At 41.4% G+C, this 17943-nt stretch overlaps 1 protein-coding gene across 1 annotated transcript; it reads right to left on the bottom strand.

The window, feature by feature from the left end:
* Positions 1–719: 719 nt before the first annotated feature.
* Positions 720–15064, bottom strand: acvr1ba (activin A receptor type 1Ba). Its single transcript, XM_020635046.3, has 9 exons — positions 14869–15064; positions 6237–6473; positions 5861–6121; positions 5376–5606; positions 4998–5165; positions 4675–4831; positions 4275–4399; positions 3370–3500; positions 720–3115 (listed from the first exon to the last, which is right to left on the bottom strand). The coding sequence occupies exons 1-9, from the start codon at positions 14930–14932 to the stop codon at positions 2990–2992; spliced, it is 1500 nt and encodes a 499-aa protein (XP_020490702.1). The 5' UTR covers positions 14933–15064; the 3' UTR covers positions 720–2989.
* Between the last annotated feature and the right edge of the window lie 2879 nt (positions 15065–17943).

A 17943-nucleotide genomic window follows, 5' to 3' on the forward strand; every position in this document is an offset into this window, starting at 1 on the left:
TGGCCATCGATCATTCTAATGGGTGTCGAGTGACGGGCTCTCATTTGGAATTACTCAAGATACCAAACAAATTTGATACAATGCCTCAAGTGATATCGCATTGGATTTTGGATGGAGTGTGATGAAGGCAGGTTTTTTTTTTTTTAACAAGGTTGTAGAATTCATGAAAAGACTAAATGCAGCATCTACCTTCATTTTGAATCAAAATGGATGTTTATATTAAAACAGGAGTGCAAAAACTCAATCATTTTAATGCTAAATGGCCAGCATGATCAGCAGAATCTAACACAGCCAAACCGTTTAAAACTTTGGGTTATTTCAAGTTCTACAACTGAAGCTGCAGTTTTCAATTGTAGCTTAGATTTTGCTGGTTAAAGGCGGGATATTTTCACCCATTAAGCCTCTTCTGCAGTGTGTAAAGCACAGAGGCGTAATGGTGGGGGCTCCTGATCCTGGCCTAACGGGGGGAATACTCTGAAGTGTAGGGTCGATGCTGGCAGGGTGGAACAGCACCGTGTGTATGTGTGTAGGTCTGAGTCCATGTTGTGCCTCCTTTGATTCCACAAAATCCCAACGTGAAACCACACACTTGGACACCGACATCATCTCCTGCTGATGCAGTGTGTAAGTACAAAGGCATAATGACAGTAAGTACTGTTGCAGAATAGCAAAGGGTTAATGAAAACACGACTTAACATGTTGAATAAACACCAAGTCGGTTAAGAAAAAGAGGAATTTATTGTTTATTATCTATGTACACTGTCAATGTATTCTGAAAAGATTTGCACAACATGATTTGAAATCTAGAAGTTGAACTAATGAACAGGATGTCTGATGGTCATATACCCATGGCAACAATTCAAACATGGACAGGAGTGTTTGGATTCTGAATTTTGGTTCAACTGACAGCAGCACATTTCTCATCCTCGGCTCTCCTTCTCTGACCTGCCTGCTGAACATCTACCCATGTTAGAAGTAGCAGCAACATTTTTAGGAAACAGCCAATGACCCGAAACAAAAGAAAGACGACAGGGAGGAAGAGGGAAGTTTTACGTTCATCTACCTCAGTGGAGAGGACCCAGTGTTTGAGACAGCATGCAAAATGGATACTAACATGACATATGAATGCTGGATCATTTATGACATAACTAACATTAACTCAGGTCCATGTGGACATAACAGTGCAGAGCCCAATGGTGACAAATGTCAGTGTAATACTTTCATAGTTTTATCTGCAGACAGTCTCCGAGCTGCAGACCACAAAGTAGAATGAAAACATGCAGTTTCACTTTACAGCATGTCAAGTCTCTGAAGGTAAAATGTCTAAACTACTTTTCACACAACTGCACGTTCCCTGTGAGAACTGCCACAGCTGTCTTTTTCTCTGAACAGCCATCGGCAGCATCAGAATTCAAGGTTACATGTTGCTCTCAAAATATTCCAGTGTCATTGAGAAAGAGATTTCACCCCTTAGGACATTCAGTATGAAGAAACAGATCTGCATTACCGAGCTCTGACAAGAACTCAACGAGCAAACCCCGCAATTAAACAAAGGAAAAAACAGGAGTTGCAGCAAAATTCATTGGGATCAGTAGTACCACCGTATTGCCATGAGAGGAGCTTGTTTAAAAAAAAAAAAACAGAAATCCAGCAGATGGCAGTCTTTTCCTGGTAACTTTAAAACCATGCAAACCCATCAAAACAACAGACTTTTGAAAGTACCGCTCACACTATCACCACTGCTCAGATGTCACACTGGTTCTTGTGGCATAAAAAAGAAAATAACGCATGTTTTATATACAAATCATATATGTACCCATCATCAGTAGTGTCTAATGTCAGAGTCAAAAGAAAACACCCATCATGATGTCTTCACACAAAACACAAAAATAGATTTTAAAGACAATTTTCATTGCCATTTCATACGCCTCTTATTTGCTCAGTGTGCATGAGATCGTTGCCTGTCACCAACAGGGGGCGCCATAGATGCATCCATATTAGCACTCAGTATCTTATTAAAAGGAATGCAACAACCCCCTTTGCTTTTATGCCTGAAAAGATGAAGACACAGACTGAACTACAACATTTACTTTTAAATCAAGGCTCTCGCTTTTTTTTTTTTTTAACGTCTCGTCTCACAGTGTTCATTAATATGAAATAAAAAAAAACTATCAACAAATAAATAAAAACCATCCCAAACATTTATCCCTGCCACATTTCAAACTAATACCAGAACTGGACCACATCTGCTATGTGAAAACCTGCAGGTCTCACAACTGATGAGGAAGCTACAGTTGAGTGCAACTCGTTTCTTTTTGTAGGAGATTCAAGTGAGGGAGTAACAAACTAAATCTGATCAGCTTCAAACCAAACGTTCAATTCCCCGTTTTGTTTCATGAACCACCGCCTTTTACAACATGCTAGTAGTTCAGACAGATTTAACCCCAGAGGCAGTGCTTCAGCCTCTTCCCCTCTCACTGCATCACTTATATGATGTTGGATGGACAGAAAATTATGTTTTAAAACCTAAAAAACTCACAATCTTCTGGACTTTCCTGGGCGAGCTTGAACATATTTCAGAGGTAAAAAAAAAAAGAAAGTTCAAACAAAAAATATCCCGTCACTGTACAACGGTAGTTATTCCTGCCATGGGAAATGCAAACGAAAAAGGTTTAGTGTGATGATATTAACAGTGGTAGTGCTGTAATGGTGTGGCCCATGGATAAGGGAAGATCAAAACAGAGGGACGCAGAAGGAGCAAAGAGGGATGTGGGGGGGAGACAAGTCAAGAAAGAAGGGGGGAGGGGGTCTCTCAGTAGTTTTGGCTAAAAAGGTGAGGTAGGCCTCGTCACAACTCGGAGTGTGGCTTTAAAACTGGCAGGGTTTTCATTTGCAGTCGTCTTAATTGTTTGTTTGTTTTCTTTCCTATGGGAGTGTGGTCTGGTTGTGCATCTCCAGCACGTCTTTTTTGTTTTTTTTCTCTCTTCGCTCACATCTTGATATCCTCCTCCACGCTGAGCTGAGACAGGGTCTTCTTGATGCGCAGGGCCGTCAGTCTGGCTGCTCCGTTGGCGTACCAGCACTCCCTCATGATCTTCCCCATGACACGCAAGGACTGCACAGAACAAAGTTATGAACATCAGTCTAGAATCTTCATTGTCCCAAACAGCAAAAGAACGGAATTATTTTGAGCAATATTTCACAAGTCCCATTCTCTAATCTTGATCCTTTGATATCTTTAGAAACATTGATATCCCACATTTTAAATCTTGGGTCAATGAGAGTTTTAACTCATTCTTTCCTATAAAGTCAGTTAGACATTTTTAGAAAACAGTGCAGCTCTTGGTGTGTATTTGGAATATGAATTACCTCATAGCTCTGCCACCAGTTGGGCACATTGGGCCTAAGTTTCTGGTCACACACTACCTTCCTCATTTCTTCTATAGAGGGGTCAGAGGGCACCAGGTCATAGTAGGGCAGCTGGTACTCCTCGTGTATACCTGAAGAAAACAACAGAGGCATTGTCAGTTTCTAAACACTGTTTTATAAAATAAAAAAGCATCAACCATCCTAAAAGTGTTTTTACACCAAAACCCCCAAATTCATAACACTATGCGTACGTACACCTGCGAGCAATGTTCCTTTAGATGAATCACGTGGTTCAGACCCATATTCCACCCTCTACACACCCACAGTTAACCATAAAAAGGTCAGTGAAAAGAACTTCATGAAAAAATGCATTAAATGAAGCCAGCAGATCAATAGTTTACAGCGACAACCAAACGACACGACATCTGAAGATATCAATAAAATCTACTGGTGCTATGGTCCAAGGTTGTTTCATGCTTTTTGTTTTACTTTGGATTTCTACATCAAACGATTACATTACATTAAACAGTCTGAGAAAAAGTGAGACACAGTGATTCATTATGTGGTTGACTTTTTTTTCATATGGAAATGGGCTCACAACAGGCGTGTGCATGTGTGAAACTGGCTAGTGATATGTTATAGTGACATGTATCTGTCAACACAGTTTTATATTTAGCTAAATTAATTGTATGAGAGGCTTCAATAAACAATCTTGCTTCAGTTCACCAGCTCACCGTCTGTCTCCCTAATTTCCCCCGGCCTTCAAAATGTGCGTGTCAGAGTCTGATTACGGCTGCACACATTTTACTCTCGCGTTTGTTTTTATACATCACAAATTTTGCATGGGAAGTTACGTACACCATTTAAAAAGACTGATTATCTCTCATCATCGTTTCAGGTCCTACCTCCTGCATTGCAGCGACGTGCGATCTCCCAGTACACCAGGCCCAGTGCGTAAATGTCAGCACATTTGAAGGAGTCAAAGTGTTTCATGTTGATGGTTTCATCCAGGACTTCTGGAGCCATATACCTGCAATGACATAACAAAGATTAATAAGTGCAATAAATAAGACTTTTCAGTACACAAAACATGTTTCAACTGACCTATCGTGTTTAAGTCAAAGAGTCAAATCAAATTTGGAGATAAGACAGGTGACTTGTTGAATTATAATTTTTTATATATCAGCACCAAAAAACACCCACATGGCATGAATATTTTTAAAACTAGTCGTACACTCCAAACATCACAAGGATCCCTCATGTATGGGTGCATGCTTCTGAGTGATTAAAGATGGAAACCTTTACCTCTTAGTGCCCACGCGCTGGTTCGGTGCTATATCGATTGTGTCTGTGATGGACTCGTGGCGGACTGCCAGGCCCAGGTCAGCTATGGCACACATGCCGTTCTTCTTAACCAGGATATTTTTAGACTTGAGGTCACGGTGAGCAATGCCTGGCTTACCTGCAGGACGACACATAACACATCATTACATTTGCATGGGCTCAGCGGAAATAGCATGCGCTTGCAGAATGTGACTAACTCCTGTCTGGGCTTTTATGTTCCTGCTGTGTTTATGTATTTATTCAAGGTATTTGGTGCTACATTTAAACAGGGCGCGCTGTCTCACCCTGAGTGCCGAGGATCTCCATGTGGAGGTGTGCCAGGCCGCTGGCAGCTGACAGTGCCAATTTGATCATGCCCTCAATGGTGACAGAGTAGCGGTTTAGGTAGTCAAAGAGAGAGCCGTGCTCATGATAATCTGACACCAACCACAGCTGAGTCCATGTGCCATTATCTGAAGAAGAAAAAACAACCCAACATATTAAACATGTAGACGATACTCAATTCATGAATGATGTGCTTGAACTAAACACAGCATTACAAAAGAGCATTTCTCAATATCAATCTGTCTATCCATCTGCACCTCACTTCTTCCGGTTAGATAAATTAGATAAATGTCTGAAATGTTCATCTCGCTGTCCACACTGCCCATAAAAACCCTCACCTTTATTGTCGGCTGCAATGAATCCCAGGATGTTTTCATGGCGCAGCATGATTGTCTGATAGATCTCAGCCTCTCTGAACCAGGAGCGCTCCTCTCTGGACGAAAAGATCTTCACCGCCACGTCTCCTCCCCGCCACTTCCCTCGCCACACCTCACCAAAGCGACCCTTTCCTATTATCTCCTGCAGCACAATGGTCCTGGCCACTGTCCGCTGTACAAACAGGGGCAAACCTACAAGGTACAGTTGGGAGAAAAATTGAAAAAGTGAACAAGCAGTCATAGAAACTCCAGCATTCGTAAAGTTGGACTGTTTAGGTAACCTAGGTTGGTTCTGGATACCAACTTTTCACAGGATCATTCTATTCAGTGTTTTGGCTAAATACTTGTTGATTTGGAAATCAAAGGAATGACATGCTGTAGTCTTAAAGAAATTCTTGCAGGATTTACTTTTAACATGTCAAATTGGCTAAGCAGCATTGACTGACCAGAGCCAGATCCTGAGGTGGACATGTCATAGATGAGGTCCTGCAGGGTCTTGTCCTTGGCCAGGTACAGATGGTCACAGGATGGGTCTTCCACCTCTAGCCTCTGTCTATGGCTGTAGGCCCTCTGATGATACTGGAACAGGAACACACCCACCATCAGCAGCACACAGAGGAGAAAAACCGGCCCGGCGATGACCGCCACCAGCTCCACAGGACCCCAGGAGCCTCCTGAGCCTGACCAGTCCCCCTCCTTTGTTGGGACTAGGAGGAAAAGAGTAAAGGAGGTGAAAAAAAGGTGTGAGATTTAAATCTTACAGACTGTGGCAGTGTTATTAATGAGCCATAAGAAGGTGGATGTTTGATGTCAAGCCCTCACCTGGGATTTTCAGGTCAATACTGTTGCAATAATCTTCATAGCAGCAATGTGTGTTGAGCAGCCCCTCGGCACTCAGACAGTAGAAAGGTTGTCCAGGAGGGACCAGGTTTTCCCGAGTGATACAGATGCGTACGTGCTGCTCCTTCCCTTCGTTGAAGTATGTGGAGGCCATGCAGGCGCCATCTGTCTCGCATTCAAAGCCCGTCTTCTCACAGTTTGTGCAGTTACAGCGCAGAGCTGCAGACAAAAAAAACAAAAAAAACAAAAAACAGATTGGGTTAGGTTACAAAACTGTTATAGTCAAAATGTAATTATATCTCTTCTCAATTTTGCCCAGTTGGGGGCGACCTAACCCCACTTCTTTCAACACTGATGTAAAGAGCATGGTGCCCCATTCAGTTGAAGGCATTTTGTGCTGTGCAGACAGAGCTCGGAGCAGCCAGACAGCCCTGAAATCAGATCCTTCACTGCAGATGAACCCAAACACACTGGGTGGAGACAGACCTGCCCAGAGGGAGAGACAAAGTGAAACCCAACAAGAGGAGAAAGCTCCTGCCAAATTCCCGATGCAGCATTCTGCTCCACTCGTCTCCTCAAGTCTTTCTCACAATGACACGGAGAGCTGCCACTGTTTAAGCTAATGAGACAGGGGGTTTCATTAACACAGCACACTGCGAGGGGACCTACTAGAGCAGACACAATGGAACTGCTGCCACCGCCATAATAAAAACCATGGTGGTCCAATCTACACACTCAAATGAGATCAGTGCAAAAAGGTCTGCACAAATCTGCAGAATGTCTTGGGTATTCAAGAGAGGAAGACATGCGGACTGATTCGATTTTGAGTGAAATGTGATTTTGAGTCATGACACATGCTTCCCATTTGGAGAAAGGTCAGCACAAAGACCTTTTCCAGTGTTTTCTATTACCTAAGAGAGTGGAAAGCATGAACCAGGCATAGCGAGATAGCTGTGGGACTTGTTGAGAAGTTTTTATGTGGGAAAGACAGGAAGGTGGACCCCGTCTATATTAAAGAAGACTGTCTGGCTGACAACAGTGAAGCATGACAGTCCAAGAGCTGATTCCTTGTTCGGAAAACAACGGCTGAAATACTCAAGATTAATCAGTGTGGAGTTTGCAAGGACAAGACCACCAAACCAACAACAACACAGGAGGAGACACAGAGCATAGAGGATTATTCTCCTTTGAAAAACAAGTGGCTCAGAGTTGGTAAGGCTGCAGACAATGTCGTATCCAGGAGAAAGAAAAGATTTTAAGAGTGGCAAGCTTCCACTAATCCTCAGTGTCTTACCCCGAGGGTTTTCTTTGACCACTTGAGCCCACTGATCATCCCTCTTTGAACCAAGTTGGGCCTCTGTCAAAAGGTGTTAGCAGGTTTAGGCACATTCTTTGTTCATTACAATTCAGAAGAAAAAAAAATTAAATCTCATCGCACCATCAGCATGTAACATTCAAGTGTCCACAACCACAAACCTTGACGTCATAGGAGTGGTTTCCACTAAATTGCTCTCTGGGAGGTTGTAGTCTGTGTGGGAGCATTTTTGCATGCAGCGTGAGAGCTGATGTGTCTATGCTTGTCCACAGAGTGTAACAGGAAATGTGGTACACTTGAAGCAGGTTTTTTTTAAAGTATTTCTCATCTGTTAGGCGTTTGCGTGCATGTGTGGCTCTTGTTCTTCATGAGGTGTGCGGGAAGAAGGCTAAATGTTTCCAAATTCACCACAGTTCGCATGCAGATGGAATTTCCTGCAGATTACACAGACGTGAATCCTGCTGGTCCAGATAAAAGAGGGGAAAACAAGCCTTGCGCAACATCAGGCAAATCTGATGCATTCGTAGATCAAAAAGTTGAGTTATTGAACACATGGCAGCAAGAACAGTTTAGAAAGCTCCATGTTGCTCATCAATAAATCACTGCTTCCATATTGAAATCCACCTCAAGTTTATTGTTCTAAGTGAAATCAATCCATTTTCAGTTAGTGAGTTGAGTTATGAGAAATTGTGATCAATCCATCTTCATAGCAAGAATAAGAAAAAAAGTTTTTGAGTCAAAGAGATTGCCACATGAGGCTCACATGACAGCCAGCTGTTGTAAGCTTTAATCAAGCTGAGGGCTATTAAATAGCTCTTGCAAAATTCCACCAGTATAATTTATTGTCCATAACAACAATGTTCTGAAGAGAACACCATGATCTGCCATAAACATGTGCATCAATCATGGAGACTGTGTGTGGTAGGACAGATGGTACACAGACAGAAGCTCAGGAAGGAAACCAAACATGTCTGAAGAGCACACATTCCCTCCTCCAGTTAACCGTGGTTGGTTTGTGGTCTACCGAGAGTTTGGTTTGTGAAGTCTTCTCTTTGGTTGAGGATGACCTTGTAACTTTAACACATGTTAGCCTGCTTCTACACCAACATGTAACACTATGGGCGGCTACTAAAGAGAATGACAGCAGTAGGTTTTTATGATCCAAGATATTGCAACAATTTAAACTAATACTGCTCCATCTCCCTTACTACCTTAGATATTGTAATACAGTACTGATCACTGGTTTGCAACACTGTCAATACAAAGCTAATACCACCAAAAATATAACTGCTGAACCTCAATAGAAAAATCACTGAACCACTGTATACATCCTCATTTCTTTTAGCCCTGAATAATAGATCCAGATATATCTAAATGTGACACCAATACACAAAACCAAAAAGTGAATTCAAGATTGATTGACATCAAGACAGAGCAAAGTTTAAAAAAAAAAAAAAAAAAAGTTCGAACAAACCCCCCCATGCCCACTAGCATCAACCCAGTGCCAGGTTGTTTGTTTGCACAGTGCTCTGCAGATCTCACCGGATTCAGAGCTGAAATGTTACAAAGCTAGACTTGAAGGAATAATATCAAGCCTAAATACACACAGATCTGGGTGAAGGCCGGGTGTGTGCAGTTTTAGAGTGAACTCTGCTCTTGTATCCACATAATTGGTGGTCTTTACACTGGGCCTTTGTGTGGAGATTAAGACGACATGAGGAGGGATTGGACTGGCCTACTCAAACAAAGAGCAGAGTGGAGTGGGGGAGCTCACTTCTACATGGAGCAGTAGGAAGGGGGATGGGTGGCGCATAGAGGACAAGCCAGGGGTAACAGTAACAACCCCCGGTGTTTTGGGGGGCTGCTCTGGGCCAGACAGGATGGGGGCAGGTCCCAAATTTGGCAGGACAATATGGAGGGCTGGGGGCAGATGGGGGGGAGAGAGCGGGATTTACAGGGCCCCCCCAGCTGTGATCGAGGTCTGTCCAAGAGACCAGCTGCGACCATCATTAAAACCCAGTCTAGACTTTGACTTATGGGAGGGGGTGAATAACAGGAAAAAGGGAACAGAGGGGTAAGAGTGGTGAATGCAGAGCAAAGAATGACTGCCTTGAGCTGCTGGTGTACAGAGTTCCAATCATTCCGTTCGTGTTGAGACAGGAAATGGCAGACAGTGAGGAAGAGATTAATAAAACATTGTTGCCATAACCAGAGCCGCCTTAACTTGGACCCATTTAAAAAAAAAAAAAACGCAGCATAGTCCCACTTTAAACACGTTTACACATAAGCCATGATGACCTTGTTCTGTTATTATGCGAGAGTCCACATGTGTTGTTTTGAGCTACTCGTGCGGGGCATTGCCTGTCAAAACAGAGGTTTGTATGTTTAGATCATGAAGTCTGCGGAAAATACTCCAAGTGTGCTCAGCAAAGGGCTGCGAGGTTACACAAATAAAATAGGTTTCTGGGGACTAAGCGACATAGACAGTCGGTCCATGGAACAGAGCACCATCACCAAAATGCACGGGCTGAAATTAGATCCATACAGATACCAGACTGAGAGCTGATCAAGAGAAGCAGACGCCACCAGACAGTGTGAGTGCACAAACACACGGGCGCAGACACATACGCACCACAACAGTGCCCTAATCAATGCTAGGGGAAGGAGGAAAGTCATTACCTTTGTCTGCATCTCGGGGTCAGATTACTGATCTGATTCTAAAGTGATGTCTCTGGGGCTGAGGCTGCTCCTACTATCTCTACCAACCACCACCATCCAGGCTACATCCCATCCTGACTGACTTACCGGCTATTTGTCTGCTGCCCTGGATGAGTTTAAAAGGCACACAAGTGTCAGCACAGACTCACTTTGTGCTCCTACTTAAATTCAACAGTAAACTAGAGGCACTGGAGGGGCAATCTAGACATGGTCTAGATTAAAAAAATAGATATTTACAGGCCAGAGAATTAATAATTAATACTATTTTCGTCTATCTACAAGTTTAAATCTGACACCAGCTTGATATCAAGCCCTGAAGAAATGCCTGGTCAGGTTTATGATGCCTCGGCTTAATCTATCTTTAAATCTTTCCTGTTAACAAACACTTCTGTATTTTTTCTATCTTATTTAGATAAATTATTTACAGTTTGAAATGTGCCTCATTTGGTCAATAGTAAAGTTTTGTTTTTCAACACATTTTGTAATAGCCTTAAAATCTTGCAATTACTGAGCATTAGCGCAGAGGATTTCCAAACAATATCAAGCTCTAACAATTGAGGAGGATTTATTTATATTGAAAGCCACCAGGTTTATCTAGAATGAAGGAATCCAACAGAAACCAAATACATTTTTTTTAAACAAAAGTTCACGTAAAATAAAGCAAGAATTCAACTTTAAAAGAAAACCTTGATATCTCAAAGATGTCATGCCGTTAAATGTGTGACAAAAAAATAAAAAAATAAATAAAAATCAGGGTTGCAACTTCCAGGCTTCACACTGTGATGATTCAGAAAATATAAAAAGGTAAGTCACAAACCGGTCTAATATAAGACATTAAAAATTACTACAGCATGGTTGTCGTTAATAGTAACATATACTTCTTAAAAAAAGATGCCTGCTGAAATATAAAGTAAAACACATTTCAGTTAGTTTCCGGCTAATGTCACAATAGAAGACTGAAAGTAGAAATTTTAAATGAACTTTTGCATCAAAAATGTTTTACCAGCTGACCTCTCCTGCACTGCACCTCTCAAAGCCAATCATGGTCAGGGACATAATAGATAAAACTCATCATGAAGATTGCACACCTCCCGACAGAAAATGACAAGGCAGAGCAAGTCTTATCTACATTCCAGCAGCCACAAGAAACAAATCAAATACTCCTTCAAAAGAGACATGTAATGGAAGACGGGTGTCAGGTTTTAGCCCTATAGACATGAACTTAAGTTTCTACTGTGTTTGTCTAGGTGTGACAAAAAAAAGATCATAAGCATTTTGGGGCATGGCACCTGCTGCATAAGTCATTTTGTATCACCAATTTATATATGCCACAAAACCCTTCAAGATTAGGTGCACTAAGTAAATAAATGGCATGGGGAAGTGGGCAACGAAAGGTGAAATGACTTTCTCTGAGGTTGGATTAATCCTTTGGGGTCCAACTTTAGTAACAGAGTAGCTGGGTCAGTCAGAGGCTATGCTGTCTGCTGCAGCAATTAGGGCTGTATGCCTGCAGGCCATCGGAGGTCATTAACAGCATCGGTCATTATGGGGGGGGAAAACCAGACCCCCATGGACCTGACCTGACCGTGACTGGCTCAGTTCCACATTATAGATGCTGTTGATAAACGCTGATTTCCAAGGGAGGTGGTCTGTACAGGGAAGCAAGTAGAAAATTGTATCAAAGAGGATGTGCACACTCCATTCATAACCATTTAGCTGCAGGGATTTGGCAGAAAAAAACAGCAATCTATCCAGACAGGCCTCAACAACTGCTTTGGCTTTTTTGTGCAAAACAAAACAAACTCTCCCTTTCTATCTTAAGCCAGCTGGAAATACTACAACCAACCTCCACTGTCCAAACTCTTGTCTCCACAGACACACACATTTGAACCCCATTAAGTTTAAACCTTTCTCCGTACATTCCCTTGGCTCTGATCTAATGGGCAGGTGTACACATGTTCAAGTCTGCTCTTGTGCTTTCTCCAATAGTTATTCACATCTAATCTGACATTAAACAGCACCTGTGGCAAAGCTCGGTTTAGCACAGGTAGTTCACTGAATAATCTGAGAGGGCATCACTTGTCCGTCTCCAATTCTTTTATTTTACTCAGAGGGGACATCAGCAATGAGGAGACTCGGTGCTCAGGGAGTTCATGAGATAGCAGGAGCTCATCTAACTTAAGGGTTCACTTAACTAACTTACTTAAGGGGTTAAAAACATGGGATGTTTGGCTTTGGGCCCTCCTAAAACCAGTGGTGGTGGTGAGTAAGTGAAAGCAGAAGTGGGTCCATAGATGATGAAATACAGATTACAATCTGATAAAGCACCAGGCCTTTGATAGGACAGAGATAGAGAAAAAGAGAAGGCGGGAGGGAAAAGAGAGAGGGACGCGCCCCTACCTCAAGGCAGTGTGGTTGACAGTAGCCATATCACATTGCTATTGTGTTCAATCTATCTTGGCGTACCTGCGTCACACAGGCATGTAATGCCCATAACACCAGTGACTCCTGATTCTTATGAAGTCAACAACACATGACAGATTTCAGCAAACCTGTGAGTAAAGTGTATTCTCACAAAAACAAACTAGACTTGCCACAAGGCAAGGAATCCGCTCCAGTGTTTCTACTTTCAGGTCTGTCTGGTTTCAGCCTTTGCATGGTGTTAATCCATTATATAGTGTTTAAACCATGGTTCCAGACAGGCTTGTTGTGTCCCCCCTTTCACTACAGACCATGCCAGCTGGACACAAACTCATCTCCCCCTGTCTGCTCAGCCCACAGACCCACCCCCCACTATCCCCCTTACACATCACTGTTAATGTTGGAGTAACTCAGTCAAACAAATAGACCACATCAGGTGTGATACTTTTGCTAGCATGCCTTACACAAACTGATCAACCTTAATGTGCTGCACCCTTGTCTGAAGTTAGCGGGGGGAGGAAATATTTATACGATTCTTGGAAGATGACTCAACTGTTGAAAGCTCAAACTACTGATTTAAAATATAACCATAAAGAATGTGGCAGTTGTTCATTTTGTGTTATAGTTTATCTATTGTACTGGCAAATTGCAACACAGCGGGTCAGCCTGGAAATGCAGACATGACAAGAAGGTGACACAAAAATGTGTAACTAAAGCCAGACTTGTGTTAAATGAAACCTGCAACAACTTATCTTATATACAAGTTGTAAATAATATTGAATTTATTAGCAAGGATTTGATCATCACTTGATGGGAGTAAAAACAATTTTTTTTATCTGGATTCAGAAAACATTTTGCTAGTAAACATAATGCTCTTAAATGGTAAAAAAAAATAAGCCATTAAGGAATGTTCGTTGGGGAATTATTATATTAACATGTTAATACAAGCTATATTCAGTAATCTGCAAAACTATTGGGTACATAGAGTTAAAGGATTAGAACACACCAAAAGTACAATTATTTAAATATCTATTTATTTTTGGACAGACATTCAGTTATCCGCTGACTGACGCTGATTATCATTGAACACATTTACTTAAAATGATGTGTTTTTGGAACAAAGTGAAAGATGATTTCAGCAGAGGTAAACATCTTGAAGTTCAGTGCAACATATGCCCATTTGAGCCTGTGGTGTGAAGTGGGTATCAGCTGCTCCTGCAGAGGGGGGGAGAGGGGTTGATTCAGACAGAGGCAGTCCCATAACTCCGCGCCTCAAAAGGACCCCACTTGCCACATTTTCCATCACAATGAACCCAGACTTCAACTCTGACTTCTGTCTGGGATAGCTGAATGCACGGCTGTTGTCGCCCTATGCCAGCATTCACTTTCTGCTGGAGGCCACTAAGCAGCCTTTTCACTCCTTACAAACAGAAACCAAATGGAGGAGCTGCCAGTGTTTACCCTCTAAAAAAAAAAAAAAAAAACACATTTAAAGCACAAAGTACGTTTGGCTTCATTCAGGACTCCTTTCTGCTCTTCCTAGCGGATAAAACACAGCACTTAACACGGAAAAGCAACTGGAACCGACTGAAATGCCACAACTAATCTGCTATCACTACACAGAGTTGTTCCGAAGCAACACAGCGATAAGGAGTCACAAGCCAGGGAGAGATTGTTTTGTAAATATTTCAGCTCACACAGGGAACACAGTTGAATTCAGTTTGCAGATTCCTCCTAACAAACCGAGTTTTATTCCACTGTGTGGCTTTCAACTAAACCTGAATAATAAACAATATTCAACTTTAACAGGTTGTTACACGGTCAGCTAGCCAACGTTAGCTGGCGCCTCGTAACAAACAGCTCCACCATGTTGTTGTTGTTGTGGTTTAGCTTACTTGCTCCGTGTTCAATAACGACAATTAAAACGCCGTTTTTTTTTTTAATCAGTCGATAGATATTAACATTTTAATAAATGGAGAGCACGACTTTTTTTCTTCGGTAAAAATACCAACCGTGTTTTTTTTTAAGGTCGTCGCTAGCTAGATAGGGTTAGCCAAATCCCTGATATGGAGCGCCATGACGATGAGCGACAACAGGCGATGCCCAGTCCGGGAAAACACATCGAGACAAAGCCGGAGACGGTGCTCAGCTGAAACTTACCATTACCGACCGCCACCGAGCCGAGTAGGGCCAGCAGCGTTAGGGCAATTTCTTTTAGAGCCATCTCTTCTGAATTCCCATCTCTACGCGATGAAATGCGTCCAAAATGTTTCGTTATCACCGCGGCGAGACCTGACACACAACCACAGTCCGACCGCACGCAAACACACCACCACCGCCAAATACTAGCCAGCCAGCCAGCCAGCCAGCCTGGCGAGTGACGTATTTAAAGGGGTGTGTGCAATGTTTAAAGGGGAGGGCTGCCTGCTGCATGCATGCGTGTCCCCTTCATGCCAACGAGGTCACGGCTGTGTTGGAAATTAAAAAAAAAAAAGTTAAGTTTTAAACCTCCTCTCAGCCTCACATGATCAACAGAGAGGTAATATTCTCAGGATGTGTTGTGCAGGAAAAACCTTTATTATCTTCTACACGGTGTTCTATGTTTGTTTATGGTTTTACTTAAGACTATCTCATTATTATATAAACAACATGTTAATATAAGCTATATTCAGTAATCGGCAAAACTATTGGGTACATAGGGTTAAAGGATTAGAATACACCAACAGTACAATTATTGAACTATATTTTTTGTTTTTGGACAGACATTCAGTTATCCGAAATCAATCATGGGGAAACAGTTCATTAAGACCACTCCCCTGCATTTGGGGTTCTATTTAATGATTTCCTTTTCTGAAAAGATTGGACTAAATTAAATCAGCCTTGGCATAAAAAGCTGGCTACCCTTTCATGTTTGGATAATAATAATAATAATAGTAATAGTAATAGTAATAATAATAATAATAGTAATAGTAATAATAATAATAATAGTAATAGTAATAATAATAATAATAATAATAATAATAGTAATAGTAGTAATAATATTAGATTGTATTTAAATGTCAAGGGACACAATGACTATATCAGAATAACAGGTCAAAACAAACTAAAATGTTAAATTTAAGAAATGGTCATTTGGTTGCAGAAGAAAAGTTTTTAATCATCTTTATTTTTTTTTTTACTTGAAAGTATCTTAAACAGTAATTTTGTACTTTAATTCTAATCAGTATTTTTACTTCAAAAATAGCACATTAACTTTACTACATTTGTGGTTAGGCTAAAAACGCTGGTAAAACTCATATACCTACTTTTTTTCTATTTTTAAAATCTATTTGACAGCACGAAAAAAGCATTCCTAACATAAAGTGTGTGTAGTATTGAAGGTAAGTGATGCTTTTTACTAAGGATTGCACTTTGGATGACTTATCTATTTGAAGCAGAAACATGTTCAGCGGACAAACGCATAATGGCAATATGACTGAAAATGTCAAATATTGAAATGCCTTTTCTCCTGACATAGACAGAGGCAATGTTGAAGACCATCTAAAGACAATGTTGAGCATATATCTGATAACTGATAACATCGTGTTCCTTCACAATGTGTACACAGAGTCAGTCAACAGACTCATGACTCTAATTTAAAATAGACATTTGAAGTCAGGCATGACATAGTCCTCAATTGCAAATAGAAGAGGAATCCAATGTGACTGTGACTGACTAATTAAACATTTTGGATGTAGGTTAGCAGGAAGGAAGAAAAAACTGCTCAGACTATGACAAATACATAGTCGGACTAGAAAAGTCTTTCCATACATATTTAATGATCAGTCATTACACAAATCCTGTATTGACCATATAGGTATAAGACCTGAGCACCTCAATGAGGGGGAGGGGGGGGGGGGGGGGGGGGGGGGGGGGTGGTCAGCTTTTGGGGACTCAGCTTTTGTTGGATACAAGTAGGGGGCCTCAACTGTTTTTGATTAAACTAAAAACAGTGAGACCAATTTGTTATGAGTCTGCATTAAAGAAGACAGTTGTGTTTCAGTGTTTCCTTATTGTTCCACTTGTTCTCTGATCATATGTCTGCTGCAGTATCAAATATTGCTAATATAATAAGTTACAGAAGCTTGCAGTTTTTGGTGACAGAATGTAAAATAATCTGGATCTTCTAAAGATTTCAAAAGCTGTCATGGTCTAGATTCATTCTGGGTTTACAGCTTTGGGACTCAGCCAGTTCCACCCCAACACATCCAGCTCTTACTGCTGGGAAAGTATTACAGGAAGAGGTGAGTCAGGTACATTTGGGACTTGATCTGTGCCTGCTTTTATCACCTGTCCTCTTTCTAGCACTCACACTGATCTCTCCTCAAGCCTAATTGTGTCTACATAGTCTCCTCTGCGGCTTTATATCTGTCCATTATCAGGCCCTGTCCAATTTATCTCCACATTTCTTCAGTGCACCATGTCTGCTGAACAAATCCCCCTGTCTCTGCTGAGCTGTTCAGGGTGATCCCACCATGAGCAAGGATACACAGAGAAGGGAAACAGAGGGAGAAGTGAGAGGGGCTTCTGCACTTACAGATGGGGAGTGTGGCCCCTCTGATATTTGAACAACCCCCCCGCAGTGTTAAAAATAACCACCTCTTCATCTGACTGACCAGACAGACTGGAGCTTTGGGAGAGAATGATCACTTTGGAGTTTGTTCAACAACCAGACCGACAGAATACACACACACACACACACACACACACACACACACACACACACACACACACACACACACACACACACACACACACACACACACACACACGTGTACAAAACATGAGATAAAGGAAAGAAAAGCAGGATAGATACAAAAAGAAAACACTGGTATGCAGATAATACCTTACGAGGACAATGCTGCTATGACGACTTGCAACAGCCAGTGGGAAAAGTTCTCAGTTATTTAAATTTTTGTCAGACTTTCATAATCTTTGCAATAGTTTGATTTTATGTACTTCAAGCTTGTTACTGTTATCTTTCATGTTAAGCATATTTCTCACCACATTAGGAGTAAAGCAAGAATATTTATTTCTGGAAGAAGTCTGTTTTTAAGAAACTTTTTCATAATCATGAGTCAGTCATGAGTTGCCTACGTTTAATCTAAAATGAATTTATTCTGATTATTTGGTGACTTATCTGAAGTCAACAAAATGTTAACAATAACAAGACATTTTGAGAGCAGAGTCATTTCT

The sequence above is a fragment of the Labrus bergylta genome, chromosome 12 (genome assembly GCF_963930695.1).
Source record: "Labrus bergylta chromosome 12, fLabBer1.1, whole genome shotgun sequence".
NCBI lineage: Eukaryota > Metazoa > Chordata > Actinopteri > Labriformes > Labridae > Labrus > Labrus bergylta.

Coding starts and splice junctions, on each gene's coding strand:
- acvr1ba (XM_020635046.3), bottom strand. CDS start 14,932: ATGGCTCTAAAAGAAATTGCCCTAACGCTGCTGGCCCTACTCGGCTCG. Junction 5,166..5,375: donor CATTGCAGCCGACAATAAAG/GTGAGGGTTTTT, acceptor TTTCTTCTTCAG/ATAATGGCACATGGACTCAG. Junction 3,501..4,274: donor ACGTCGCTGCAATGCAGGAG/GTAGGACCTGAA, acceptor TGTTTTCTTCAG/GTATACACGAGGAGTACCAG.